This window comes from Anomalospiza imberbis, chromosome 5 (genome assembly GCF_031753505.1).
Source record: "Anomalospiza imberbis isolate Cuckoo-Finch-1a 21T00152 chromosome 5, ASM3175350v1, whole genome shotgun sequence".
NCBI lineage: Eukaryota > Metazoa > Chordata > Aves > Passeriformes > Viduidae > Anomalospiza > Anomalospiza imberbis.
The window spans coordinates 14,021,533-14,034,315 of NC_089685.1; the positions used below are offsets into that span (position 1 = coordinate 14,021,533).

The 12,783-nt window shown below is 40.0% G+C and overlaps 2 protein-coding genes across 3 annotated transcripts in view; one reads left to right on the forward strand and one right to left on the reverse strand.

Moving 5' to 3' along the window:
* COG5 (component of oligomeric golgi complex 5) overlaps window positions 1–524 on the reverse strand; it is a 172,096-nt gene extending 171,572 nt beyond the window's left edge. The window contains exon 1 of the mRNA XM_068189682.1: window positions 383–524. Coding sequence (XP_068045783.1) covers window positions 383–437 — 55 coding nt within the window. The 5' untranslated portion in view covers window positions 438–524. The remainder of the gene's footprint in view (window positions 1–382) is intronic.
* On the forward strand, window positions 406–10,909 carry DUS4L (dihydrouridine synthase 4 like). Of its 2 annotated transcripts, XM_068189695.1 has the most exons (7): window positions 406–546; window positions 1,035–1,169; window positions 1,441–1,562; window positions 4,923–5,040; window positions 6,459–6,581; window positions 7,855–8,081; window positions 9,562–10,909. In XM_068189695.1, the coding sequence occupies exons 2-7, from the start codon at window positions 1,060–1,062 to the stop codon at window positions 9,810–9,812; spliced, it is 951 nt and encodes a 316-aa protein (XP_068045796.1). In that variant the 5' UTR covers window positions 406–546; window positions 1,035–1,059; the 3' UTR covers window positions 9,813–10,909. The 2 variants fall into 2 exon arrangements, with proteins under 2 accessions (XP_068045796.1, XP_068045797.1); XM_068189696.1 differs by lacking the exon at window positions 406–546 and having other exon boundaries at window positions 945–1,169.
* Window positions 10,910–12,783: the final 1,874 nt, after the last annotated feature.

The window sequence follows — 12,783 nt, forward strand, 5'->3', positions numbered from 1 at the left end:
TTCCAGTGCAGTTTTTTCCTTTGGGAGCAAGCGAGCCCCAGCGCACACTCCGCGCACCGCAGCTCCGCGGTCCCTCCCCGCGCCGGGGCACTCGCTCCTCCGCCCGAACTTCCCGTGACCCGCCGCCGCGGGGCTCCTCCGCCCGAACTTCCCGTGACCTGCCGCCGCGGGGCTCCTCCGCCCGAACTTCCCGTGACTCGCCGCCGCGGGGCTCCTCCGCCCGAACTTCCCGTGACCCGCCGCCGCGGGGCTCCCCCGCCCGCCCGGCCCAACGGCGCCCTCGCAGGGGACCCTCCGGGCCGCCGCGGACGGGCCCCCGGCGCGGTCCTGCCGGCGGGGGCTGTGCCCGGCGCTGTCCCCCGAGCCCGCGGCCGCGCCTCACCGTCCGCCCGCAGCTCGGCGAGCGCCGGGGCGGGGGCGGCCCCCGCCTCCTCCATGCTGGCGGTGCCGGAGCCCGCGCGTCACTCCCGGACGCGGCGCGCGGCGATGATGGCGAAGGCGCGCGACGCGGCGGGCGGCGGCGGCGGCGGGCGGCGGCGGCACGTGGTGAGCGGGGCCGCCGGGAGCGAGCGCGGCCCGGGCCGGGGAGCGCCGTGCCGGGACGGGCCCTGCCGGGACGGGCCGGGACGGGCTCTGCCGAGGGGAGCCCTGCCGTGCCGTGCCGTGCCGGGCCGGGACGGGCTCTGCCGAGGGGAGCCGAGCCGTGCCGGGCCGGGCCGGGCCGGGCTCTGCCGAGGGGAGCCGTGCCGTGCCGTGCCGGGCCGGGCCCTGCCGTGCCGAGATTGGCTCTGCCGAGGGGAGCGGTGCCGTGCCGGGATGGGCCGTGCCGGGGGCAGCTGTGCCGTGCGGTGCCGTGCCGTGCCGTGCCGGGGGGAGCCGTGCCTGGAGGGCTGTCCCCGGCACCCTGCGGGGGAGCAGCTTCTGGCCGGACGTTTCACCAGAACGCAAGTGCTGTGTAAATTGTGCTGCTCTGCAGCGTGGCCTGTGAGAAGTAGCTGAATGACGAACGTTTCAGACGCTGTTTGTTTTTCTAGATGCTGAAAGGACTGTTAATTATACATGATTGATGACACCATAGAAACCGAAGAATGCCAACTAAAAGATCCCATGGATTTGTTTCATTCTGGCCAAGTTGTAAAAATATGTGCTCCTATGGTCCGCTATTCAAAGTAAGTAACTGTCACGTCAGCTCTGTCATTTTCTCTGTTTAGAAACTCGTTTCTCAAATTTATTGTGACTAAAAATGGGTGATTACTTTCTTCTCTTTTGTTTAAAACAGAGGTAGATGTGGGACAGGTTTTATTTTACATATTTTCATCACAGATCTACACATATAATACTCGAACATCCCCACAATACTGCGTGTTAGAACAACATTTTAGGGTAGCTGAGCAGAAAAATGCCTTAACTATTTACCTCTTGATCTTCATGTGTCTGCAGGTTGGCTTTCAGAACCTTGGTTAGGAAGTACAGTTGCGATTTGTGTTACACACCAATGATAGTGGCAGCTGATTTTGTGAGATCTGCAAAAGCCAGAGACAGCGAATTCACAACAAACAAAGGTATTATTTTGAATAAACCATTGCCTCATCAGAATGTCTTATGTGGTCATAAGCCAAATTGACCAGGTGAATGAAGTGGGTCACACAATTTGACATGTGTTAATGATTTTGGTATACTGTCTGATTTTAAAACCACGGAAATAGTCTAAGTGAGAGTAAGCACAGTTCAGTGGATAGTGGATCAAATGAAATAGGGAAAACCTTGTCTCCACCTGAAATCAGGGCCTCCAAAGTGATTTATATCTGTGGGAGTTGACCACACATAGCTGCTTATTCATTCCTTCATTCTCCCAGCAGCACAGGGGAGAATAGAAAAAGCAAATGCAGGAAAAATTCATTTGTCAAAATAAAGGCAGCTTAATATGTAAAGGAAAGAAAAAGATAAAGAACCAAACAAGTTATGTAAGGGCAATCACTTCCTACTAGCAGACCAATGCCCAGCTACTCTCCAAGCAGTAGTGCTCTGGAACAAAAATTCCATGTCCCAACCCACTTTTTTACTTTCCTTATCATTCCAGTTTTCTTGCTGAGCTTGATGTTATACAGTGTGGAATACTCCTTGTTCCTATTTGGGTCAGCTGTCATAGCTTTGTCCACTACAAACTTCTTGCCCACCCCAGTCTGTTTGTTGGGGGTAGGGGGAAGCAAAGTGAAAAAACCAGGAAATTTTGACACTGTGAATGTATTTAGCAACAACAGCCAAAATAACTGTTTTGTGAATTATCAACACAGTTTTTATCACAAAATCCAAAATGCAGCACCACACAGGCTACTATAAATGAACTTTAAATAAATTTGACAAGTAACTCCATCACAGCTAGACCAGGTACAAGCTGCAAGATGGCAATAAGATTCTTTTTCTAGCAATTGTTTAATGTGTGTTTCAGAGACAAACATTTAACTCATCCAGGAAAAGTTTTCTAGTCTCTAGCAAAAATAAGAGTGTTACTAAAGATGGAAAAAGTAATAGACCCGGCATTGATACAATGGAGTCAAGGACTGACAAAAGAAGGAAGGGTTCATATTAGCCAGACTGGAAAGTGGAAGGGGCTGTTGGTGGATGACTCGAGAAATGAGCGCAAGAAAGCACGAAAGAGACCAGAGGTTTAAGCATGGCTGGAGTTGAGGGGGAGAAGCATGGCTTCAGGCATGGTACAGAAACATAACCAGAACACCTATAAAAAGAAGAAGTATGAGGACTTTTCTTGGTGTCATGGCTGTAAAGAGATCTGAAGTATGTGGGAAGAGGTGACGAGAACGATACAGATCTGTTGGCATGAAGTGGCTGCAGCAGAACAGTGGCTGCAGTGTGACAAGGAATGTACAAGTACAGGCTGCAGCTGAAGGAATGAAAAGAACAGCTAACATGCAAGTAAGATCAGCATGTAGGGTCCATAAATTGGGTTGATTTAGTCTACATGCCACAGAATTTGGAGTTTCATAAGTGTATATGTAATGGGGAAAGTGTACTTCACTGCTTTAGCATTGACTGTATTATAGTGCATTATTCAAATAGAACAGAGCAATTACAGAGAAAAATCACATTGGAAAGCACAGGTAGACTCTCTTATGAGTGGAATGCAACTTCAAAAAAACCATGAATAACTCATTGCACATAAAAATAAATGAGTAAGAACATAACTGACTCAAATATTTATGTTTCAAAGGTCCACAGTTACTAGTTTTCCCCCCTTGAATGTACTTACACTTCTGATCTACACAAAGTGCAGTGGCATTGAAGTTCTATGGACTCAGATATGGAGTGTATTCTAGGGGGTACTGGGACAGGGAAAGAGGAGATTAAATGTTTTATTGTTGTAAACAACTTCTTTTCCCTACTTAGTTTTTTTATGCTGTCCTTAATTTTACAGGCCTGGAAAACATTCTGCCTCATGCTTTGACCAGATTATAGTATTTATATTATTGGCATTTATGCTTTTTGTGTGGTTTTATGTTTAACTTGCTGGCTGTTTGGGGATTTTGTCTTCTAATTAGTGGAGTAGGTTTGCAATTTATGTTTTACATTTTCTTCTGCATTAATGTTTCTTTCTTGTGTATTTCTCAGAGGTAAGGGTTCTTTGTGGCTGCTGCTAAAAATTTTTGTATGGCTAGACTCAGTATTTTTATTACTTAATGCTCAACAAAGAGAAACTAGGCACATGGGCTTATTCTAAAATATTAGGTATAGCAATGTAAATCTCCTCAGCTGGAGCACTGTATTAAAAGGACACTTTTGAACATATGTGTGCAAATTTTTTTTGCTTGCCGGATTTTTAGGTAACTTCTATAAGTGTCTCAGCTTGATTGAGAGGACAGTGGTGACCTTTCTTATTTAGTCTCCACCATTTCAATAACTACTTATTTTCTTCTAAAACAGAAAAATGTTCAGAAAGCACTTGTAGTCTCTTCAGTACAAGAAGCGCACTTGTTTTGTGCGTTTGTTGGATCACCTCTTTCCATCAGTGCTCAGATACCACGCTGCTTCTTCTTAACTACAGCAATTGTTTACATGGAAAGTGAGTGCTGAGACTGCTTCAGATATTTGAGATGCCTTTAATGTAATGCAGTAGCTGTAAAAGAGGAACTCATGTTCCAAATGACCATCTGGCTCTCTGCAGGGGCTTAGTAAATCACAAGTAGTTCAGCAGACCCAAGCTGGCACTTCGGTTTCTCACTAGAGACAAAGCTGCTAGAGCTGCTTCTGCACACGTGTGCTCATTCCAATTCTGCATGTCACATTGTGGACAAAAACCAGCTATGTTGGCACAGAAAAGGGAAATGATGGGCTGGGATGAGGAAGGGCAAAGCTTGGGGGTGTTTTAGTTCCTTCCTGAAGGATTGCTTCTGTAACCAAGTTTCCCACCTGGCAAGACATACAGCCATGTCAGCACAGTAAAGAGCCAGCATGCAGACAGGAAGGGGCAAGCTAGGAGGGGAAGCATGAAGGCTGCTGAAAAGTAGAGAATACCTAGTTTCATAGATGGTCTTCGTGAAAGTTTAGCAACTGACCAGTGTCAGTCAGAAAGCATATGTTAAGCCAGCAACTGTGTAGTACATCTATATTTGTCTGAATTCCCACCTCTGTTAATAGACATACTCACTTAGTAAGTAACCCCTGGCCAGCTACCTTTGTTTATTTGTGATTGAGGGCTTACAGAATCACAAAATAGATGAACTTGGAAAGACCTCTGTAGGCCATGTTATCCAGCCACCCTGCTCATGCAGGGTCACCTATACCTGGTTGCCAGGACCATGGTCAGACAGTTGAACAATATACAAAAATAGCATTCAAAATTTAGAACTCGTTCTTTTTATTTTCTGGGAATTTTTAAATCTCTAAATATCTTTTCATTGGCATAGGTGATCACCCACTGATTGTTCAGTTCGCTGCTAAAGAAGCACAGGTTTTGTGTGATGCTGCCCGTATCATCTGTCCTTTTGCAGATGGAATAGACCTAAACTGTGGCTGTCCTCAGAGGTAAAGATTTGAAAAAGCTGGGTAAATATGGGGAAATAATTAAGAGATTAAAGATGCTTGTCTTCCTTTTCATCATATTTTCTATCTTAACCTAAAAATAGATTTCAGGAGAGTAAGAGCTTTTTAACCTGTCAGAAATGTCTATGTGGTAAGACACTGTTCTGAGTGCTCCCAGATGCCTGTCACTATGGTGAGACTGGGAAAACTATATATATTTGCCAACTTGCCTTTTTTAATTTCTGAGATACTGAGTGTTGGCTCAGAAATGTCCATCCCTTTTCAACAGCTGTTAAATGTGCACTACCAAAAAGAGCTTGCTGCAAATTGTTTGCAGTGTTTTGAATCATGATATAGCAATTTCCAGAATAATGAGGCAAGTCTGTGATGTCTCAGACTTCTGCAAGTGAAGGATAATAATCTTTAAAATAAAATTATACAGATAAAGTAGTGAAAATAATTTCTTCCATCTTTTATTAAATTTATAAATATAGTGAATTAGTGATGTACTTCTCACTTAAATTGATAAAGATTTTGTCTTGACAGTGAAACAGAGTAGTAAGATTCTTCCTAACTGGTTCAGTTGAGAACCATCTATTACATGTGTGTCAAGCAGTCTTTTTCTAAATGAAGACCTGAAAAGGCAGGAAAGTAAAAGATAATATTATGGTGCAAATAAATTTAATTTTTCTATTCTAATTAGGTTTTCTTGACCTAAAACTATAGTATTTGAGAAAGCCTTTCTGGAGAGATCTGAGGCTTCAGCATGGAAGTATTGGGGTTTTTTTAAGCTAACTACAGTTAAGTATGTCAAACTGTCTGTTCCTTTTAGGCCAAAAATACATGCTTGCATATGAATAATTTTTTTCTTGTGCAAATTAGTTTCAAAATAACAAAAGTTGGTGTAATGTATGTGCCTTTATAAGAAAAATATTTTAAAAAATGCTGCTGTTAAGTGGAAGCAAAGGTTATTTTTGCCAGTCAAAATAGTGAGACCAGAATATCACTAAAATAATATCCTCACTTGCACTTCAATAAATCCTCCTTTTCAATACGAAGTTGTCATCTATTTAAAAGAAATCCATGACAAGGGTAAGGGGAGACATCAAATTATTTCTTTTATGCATGCACTGTAGATTAAATTTGAATTTAGTTTTCTTATGAGTCCATTCTGTGGACAGAAAATTGAACTTAAAGAGATTAGTAACTTCTCCAAAGTTCTAGTAGCACAGTGGAGACTGAACCAGGATCTATAAGCTGTACCAAACTGCAAACAAATAATTGATCTACAGCCAGCACTATCTTTCTCTGTTCACTTAACCACACAATCTGAGGTTATAACGAAAGAAACTGATGTACGTGACTGATACTGATCTGCATTTCTTCAGATGTAGAATATGAATGTTCTTTTTCTTTTAAAGATGGGCGATTTCAGAAGGTTATGGTGCTTGCTTAATAAATAAACCTGAGCTTGTTAAAGATATGGTGAGACACGTACGGAATCAGATCGACAACCCTAAATTTTCAGTATCTATTAAAATAAGGTAGGTCTAACTTAAGTGCTATTTGTGGTACATGGAAGAATCCTTTTTTTTTTCCTTAAAGAATTTAGTGTAATAGTAATAATATTTATAATTCTGTTAATGCAATACTACTCATTATAGTAATTTCCTTACATGTGCAGACTGCTGAGATTTTTTGACTCAGATGTCTGGGGCAAGTAATACAAAATTTAGAACCAGCACACCCTTTGACTACCTACCCAAATAGCATACTGTAAGTTAGAGTTCTCTTGCAATCCAAACAACTTGAAAGTACAAGTTAAAAGATTAGGGCTGGCTTCTATAAAAGAGAAGCAGTGCACAGTCTCTATCATCACAAGGATTTGCTTTTTGAGCTATTAGAGAGCAGAGCCACAGTTGTGGTTGGGTATAAAGGGATGGGTAACAAAACTGGGAACTGGTCCCACAGCTGCTGCAAGGAATACATTCTGCTTCCCTACATCAGCTTCTAAACTTCTGCAGACTTGCTTTGCATTGCTTTGTGTGCAGCCCAGAGAAGAGAAGGCTCCAGGGAGACCTTACAGCAGCCTTCCAGTACCTAAAGGGAGTCCACAAGAAGGATGGAGACTTTGTAGAAGGGCATGATGTGACAGGACAAGGGGCAATGGCTTCAAACTGAAAGAGGGCAGGTTTAGATTAGATATTCAGAAGAAATTCTTTACTGTGGAGGTGGTAAAGCCCTGGAACAGTTTGCCCAGAGAAGATGGGCAGGGATGCCCATCCCTGGAAGTTTGTAAGGCCAGGTTGGATGAGCTTTGAGCAGCCTGGTCTAGTGGAAGATCCACTGCCTCTCCATAGCAGGGGAATTGGAACTGGATGGTCTTTAAGGTTGCTTCCACCCTGAACCATTCTATGATTCTATGGCCACTCTTGATCCATTATTTAACCATATATCCTATGTGCCTTTTGCTATTTGTCATTTAAGTTGCAACTCAGTTTCCAGTTCTTCTGGAAAGGGGAACTATTATAAATTGGATCGTTTTTTTTCCCCCACAAAATATAATCTCTATAAAATTTGCCAGGTATATTACCGAGATGTGATATAATTGGGAAATGTTAAATTAAATACCAGTTTCCATACACTAAACTCGTATATCTTAAAAAAAACCCAAAAATCGAATACTCTTTTCCAGCAGTAATATTGTCATTATACTGTTATTTATGGAAATCTGTGGTAATTACTCCTTATGGAGGAGTGCTTTTTATATAGGCCCGGAAATTTACTTCCTACTGCTTTCATTCCTCGCAATTTTAGGATCCATGAGGACTTAAAAAGAACAGTTGACCTGTGTCAAAAAGCTGAAGCAGCTGGAGTTTCATGGATTACAATACATGGGAGAAGTATAGAAGAAAGGCATCAACCTGTACATTATGATGCAATTAAAATAATTAAACAAAGCATGTCTATACCTATTGTGGCTAATGGAGACATTAAATCTTTAAAAGATGCTGAAAATGTTCATCACTTGACAGAAGCAGATGGTAAGATTAAACATACTCTATTTTCTAAGTAAACTTACCAGATTTCAAGGTATTTGTTTTGAATATAAGTAGGACATGATTTGAGTGCTTTCTCTCCTTGAAGAGACAAATGAAAGAGGATATTTTGGATGCCTTTAAAAACTCATAAGCAGAATCCCTGGTAATCATCAGAACACTAGAGCACTGCTATTCAAAGCTACAAGTAATTATTTCCAAGGCAAATTACAAAAGCTCTGTGATTAATTATTGTATCTCATCACTCAGTAGTGAAGTTCAGGGGACCTTCAGACATTCTGTCTCTTTATGGAGCTGATCATCTTTTCAAGAACTGTAAGCTTCCCCTTGGAAATCTCTACTTCCTGCACATGGGAGCAGATTTCTTACAGTAAGAACACCATGGAAAAGGGATATATTGTTAAGCCAGATGGTTAACTTCAAGGACACAGTGAGGCATTTCACTTTCATTTCAGTCATAAAATTTGGAGATTTTTTGCAGTTATTTAGTCACAAAAGATTCCTGCAACTGTCTGTGGTTTCAAGACAGTATGGAAATTTGGTACATGTTCTGAAAAGGTAATCTGTATCTACAGACTTTGTGTCTTCCAGCTAGAGAAAAACAGGAAAGAGAACAGTACATGTGGCAGGTTTCCACAGACGCTGTTGCTGTTTAATAGCTACAAGAGGAATTGAACCAAACTGCCATGCTGCTTACAGTGACTTTCCCCCCAAATACAGAGCAGGAAGGAAATGCATTACAAGAAAATGTTCTCATAGTCCAGCAGACCTTCTTCACCAGTAAAAATATTAAGCATTCAGTTTTTTCTGTCATGGACAATGACAAAAGAAATTTTTCATTTTTGATCATCCTATTTTTTACAAAAAGATTGAGTGTGATAGAATGTATTTTGATAGTGCAGAAAAACAGAATCCGTTAATCACAGAAAAATTACAATAGAACTTGTATGGGTTTATCTCACAGTATTCGATTAGAGTTGCAAATACACTACATGCTTGTTCAGAAAAATTTACTGCAGATGAAGAGTCCTAAAACGTATTTAATTGAGCCATTGAGCTCTTAGTGGAAGAAGGACAGTGAATAGACTGAGTTGCACAGAAAACTTTTGGTCCTCTTGTGTCTTTCTATCATAATTTTATGTCACAAAGGCAATAAATGTGTGTAACGAAAAAGAACAAAGTACTAATTAGTTGCAGTTTCAAAAGAAGGGAAGAAATGCTTCTGTGACCTCTGTTTCGTTTCAAAAGTTCTGCAATGTGTTGATAGGTGTTGTAGATACTCTGAGGTTTGCCTTGTTCAATGGATTTCTCTGATACAGCTGTAACACTCATCTCCATTGTTCTCCCATTATTATCTGTAAGCTCTGGGTGGGTGTCCTAAGGGATGTTGTACAAAAACTACAGGAAGATTTAGCATAAAATTCAAACTAGAATGTAACTTACTGCTTTAATTTCCAATTTGAAGGTGTAATGGTGGCTAGAGGACTCTTGGCAAATCCAGCTATGTTTGCAGGATATGAAGAGACACCTTTTCAGTGCATCCAGGACTGGGTTGACATTGCTCTTGAGCACGGAACTCCTTTTACGTGTTTTCACCACCACTTAATGTACATGATGGAGCGCATAACGTCAAAACAAGAAAAAAAAGTTTTCAATGTTTTATCAAGTACCTCAGCAGTACTAGATTATCTGAATGACCATTATGGTTTGGGGTAAATGAAAGTATGTTAGTCCTGTGTAAACTTGTATTTTGCAATTGTATGTAAAAGTTTTAATTGGGTTTTTACTTTTTAGTCACATTTGTATATTGTATATTTCAACACAGCAAAACATTATCATTTGGATGATACTTTATATTTTTATGTCTCCATTCTTCACTCTAGAGAATATTCAAGATTCTACAAATGTAGAATTCTATTTACAATGCACTACTACAGAGAGGATTGATTATTGTAATTGTAAGGCCCCTGTAATTTAATTTTTCACCAGATACTTGCTTACTGCAATATGATTGCAAAACTAGGGCCTTTCTTACATTAAACCTCCTAAAATCAAGACTACTTATAATGACAGTAATTTCAGACCAAAAGAATACAAAGGGAGCAATTGTAGAAGTTTTTGCTTTAGATAACATAAGCTTGAAGCCTGTCATACTATCTTTTTTAAACTTGATGTTTCTTTTGCAGCTTAAATCCTTGTAACTTATTTATAACTTAGAAAAATTCCATACTTCTTATACAAAAAGAAACACAGATTAGATAAACAATTATGGAAAGAAGGAAGAAGGAAAATTAAGAGGGAAAGAAGAAAAAAGGAAAATGAAGAGATAGTTTAAGTAGAAACTTAGCTGAATCTAAGGAACAGGACTTTTAAGTTCAATCTAACTAAATTCAGTTTGGTTTATCTACCATAGAATAATTGTATACAAGATTAAATCCCTATCTTCTACCGAACCTGAACTTTTTAGGTCAAAGAAAAGCTGACAGATTCTCTCAGTGGGGCTCTTGCAGTCCTTTCTGCCTGCTGGCATGTTGCTTATCAAAGCATGACAGCCACTTGGCCTTGAATCATTATATAGGAGTGAAATAGTGAAAATTAGATCAAGATAATAACATTACACACTAGCTACATTTGTTCTGCAAGGGAGATTTCACAAAACTGTACAGTACAATTATTTGTAATCAAATATTTTTTTCTTTATGTGTTTACACAGAAATTCATACCAAAAATTGCCGAGTTTTCTGACTGTGATTGTTCTATGAGTATACATGTGAATAGTTCCAAATTTTCTAAATAAATTACTTGGTTTTGTATGCAGTTGTAAATTTTTTTTATTATACAGCAATCTGGAGGAGGGAAGCTTACTTTTGATGCTACTCTCCAAATATTTTCATAGTTCAGGTATCTTAAATTATCACATTTTTTATGCAATAGCATAAAATAGTTGATTATTTTTCATAATGAATATGTCTGATTCAGGCACAAAAACAAAAGTTTGAAAGGCATGACCCAAGTCATCAAGGCCAGTTCACTATTTAAGGCAGCAAAGTTATGTAACTCTTCTGATGTGACCACCTTCCCGATGTGCTAACAAATGGAATACTACAGACATGCTTTGCTCTCCTAGGCTAATTGAGACAACCTCTGCAACCATTTTTGGTGTGTCACCATTCCTTCAGACGGCTATTTTTTCACTCTTCTGGATTGTAATGTTTTCTTGACATTAGTTGGGCACAGTTCTGTATAGCATTCCAGGTAAATTCCCAGCAGTGTCTTCTGCAGTTAATACTACTTCTAACACTTCACTTTTCCTTAACTAATATTTATCATGTAAATTATGAGCTCCCAGATTTAGAGCAAAAGTTCTTACTTCCCAACTGCATGATTAGGTATTTTGTACTGCCAAATTTCCAATATCAAGTTCATCCACTTATGTTGCAACACTGTTCTCCTCAGTTCAAAAATGCCTTCAGCCTCCTCTGAAGTAAAACTATTGTAGAAGAAAAGGATTTGTGGAAGTATTAACTGAGCCCTTTGTTGCCACTTTCTTAAGAGTTTTATGATTTGGCTAGCAACTACTATATGTAGCAAACTCCCATTAGCCTCAAGGAGCTGAGAAGAACAATTTATTATATATAACCAACACAAAGGCTTTGTTTATTTTTTTCTGTAGTAGTGGGGAAATTAAATTTTAGAGGACTGGAAATACCTTGACCTGTTTAGGAACTGAGTACTTGATGATTTTGAAGGCAGCAGTTGTTGTGCCTGTGTGAGATTAATCACAGAGATTTCTGCCTGAAGTACAATACCTAGGTTGCTGTTAATATTGGTAGTAATTACGGAGTGCTTGATCTGGCCTTTTATGTATCATAAAAGTCAATGGAAGTTCATCATCCCTTTTCAAGGGTGAAATCAATAGTTCACCTTCCATTCTGAATTTTGTATGCATCTGAACATACTTCACTGTGTTTCCATTGAATAAACTGTAAAGTTGGAGTCTTTAAGTCATACTTTGAACACGATACTGTTCCAATATGCAAAAATTGGTAAGGATGAGAGGTATTCAGCTACCAATGTTTTCAGAATACAGTCATATTTCTTATTTTAAGACATCTGAATATGGAAAAATACTAATTTCCAGTTTAAAATCACTGGATGTAGTCCTTCTCCTGTATATGTTACTTTCAACATCACCAGGTGATCAGTCTTTCTAGTTTTTAAATGTTGTAGCATAAGTACGAAGCAAGTAACATAAGATACAAAGCATTGTTTCCTATTTTAGGTTCTTTGCCTCCTGTAACTGATCCTGTTCTTTATGTTAAACCCCCATGCACAACCATACCATATTCTCATAATACCTCTATGCTTTTGCAACTTTTATCTTGCTACAGTAAACCCACCACTCTCACACAGCCTATACAATTCCATTTTCTTTATTGCCTATTGTTAAATTTCTTAGGTCTCTTGGGTTTGTGGTTGGGCAAAAGCAGTGTATGATGATAAGGCTGCCACAGAAGCCCAAATAGAACAGAACAAGTTTAAACTTTCCTTTTGTTTCATTAGTTGATTTCACTCCTCTAACCAGCTGTTAATATACTGGCATTTCCTATTTCTGCTTCTGAATACTTTGTCACATCCCTGATATATATATATATGTGTGTGTGTGTGTGTGTGTGTGTGTTTGTAT

Excerpts from the sequence above, each read along its gene's own strand:
- DUS4L (XM_068189695.1), top strand. The coding sequence starts at position 1,060 with ATGATTGATGACACCATAGAAACCGAAGAATGCCAACTAAAAGATCCC. Across the intron at positions 1,563-4,922 it reads CGAATTCACAACAAACAAAG|GTGATCACCCACTGATTGTT; the intron begins GTATTATTTTGA and ends TCATTGGCATAG. Across the intron at positions 5,041-6,458 it reads AACTGTGGCTGTCCTCAGAG|ATGGGCGATTTCAGAAGGTT; the intron begins GTAAAGATTTGA and ends TTTCTTTTAAAG.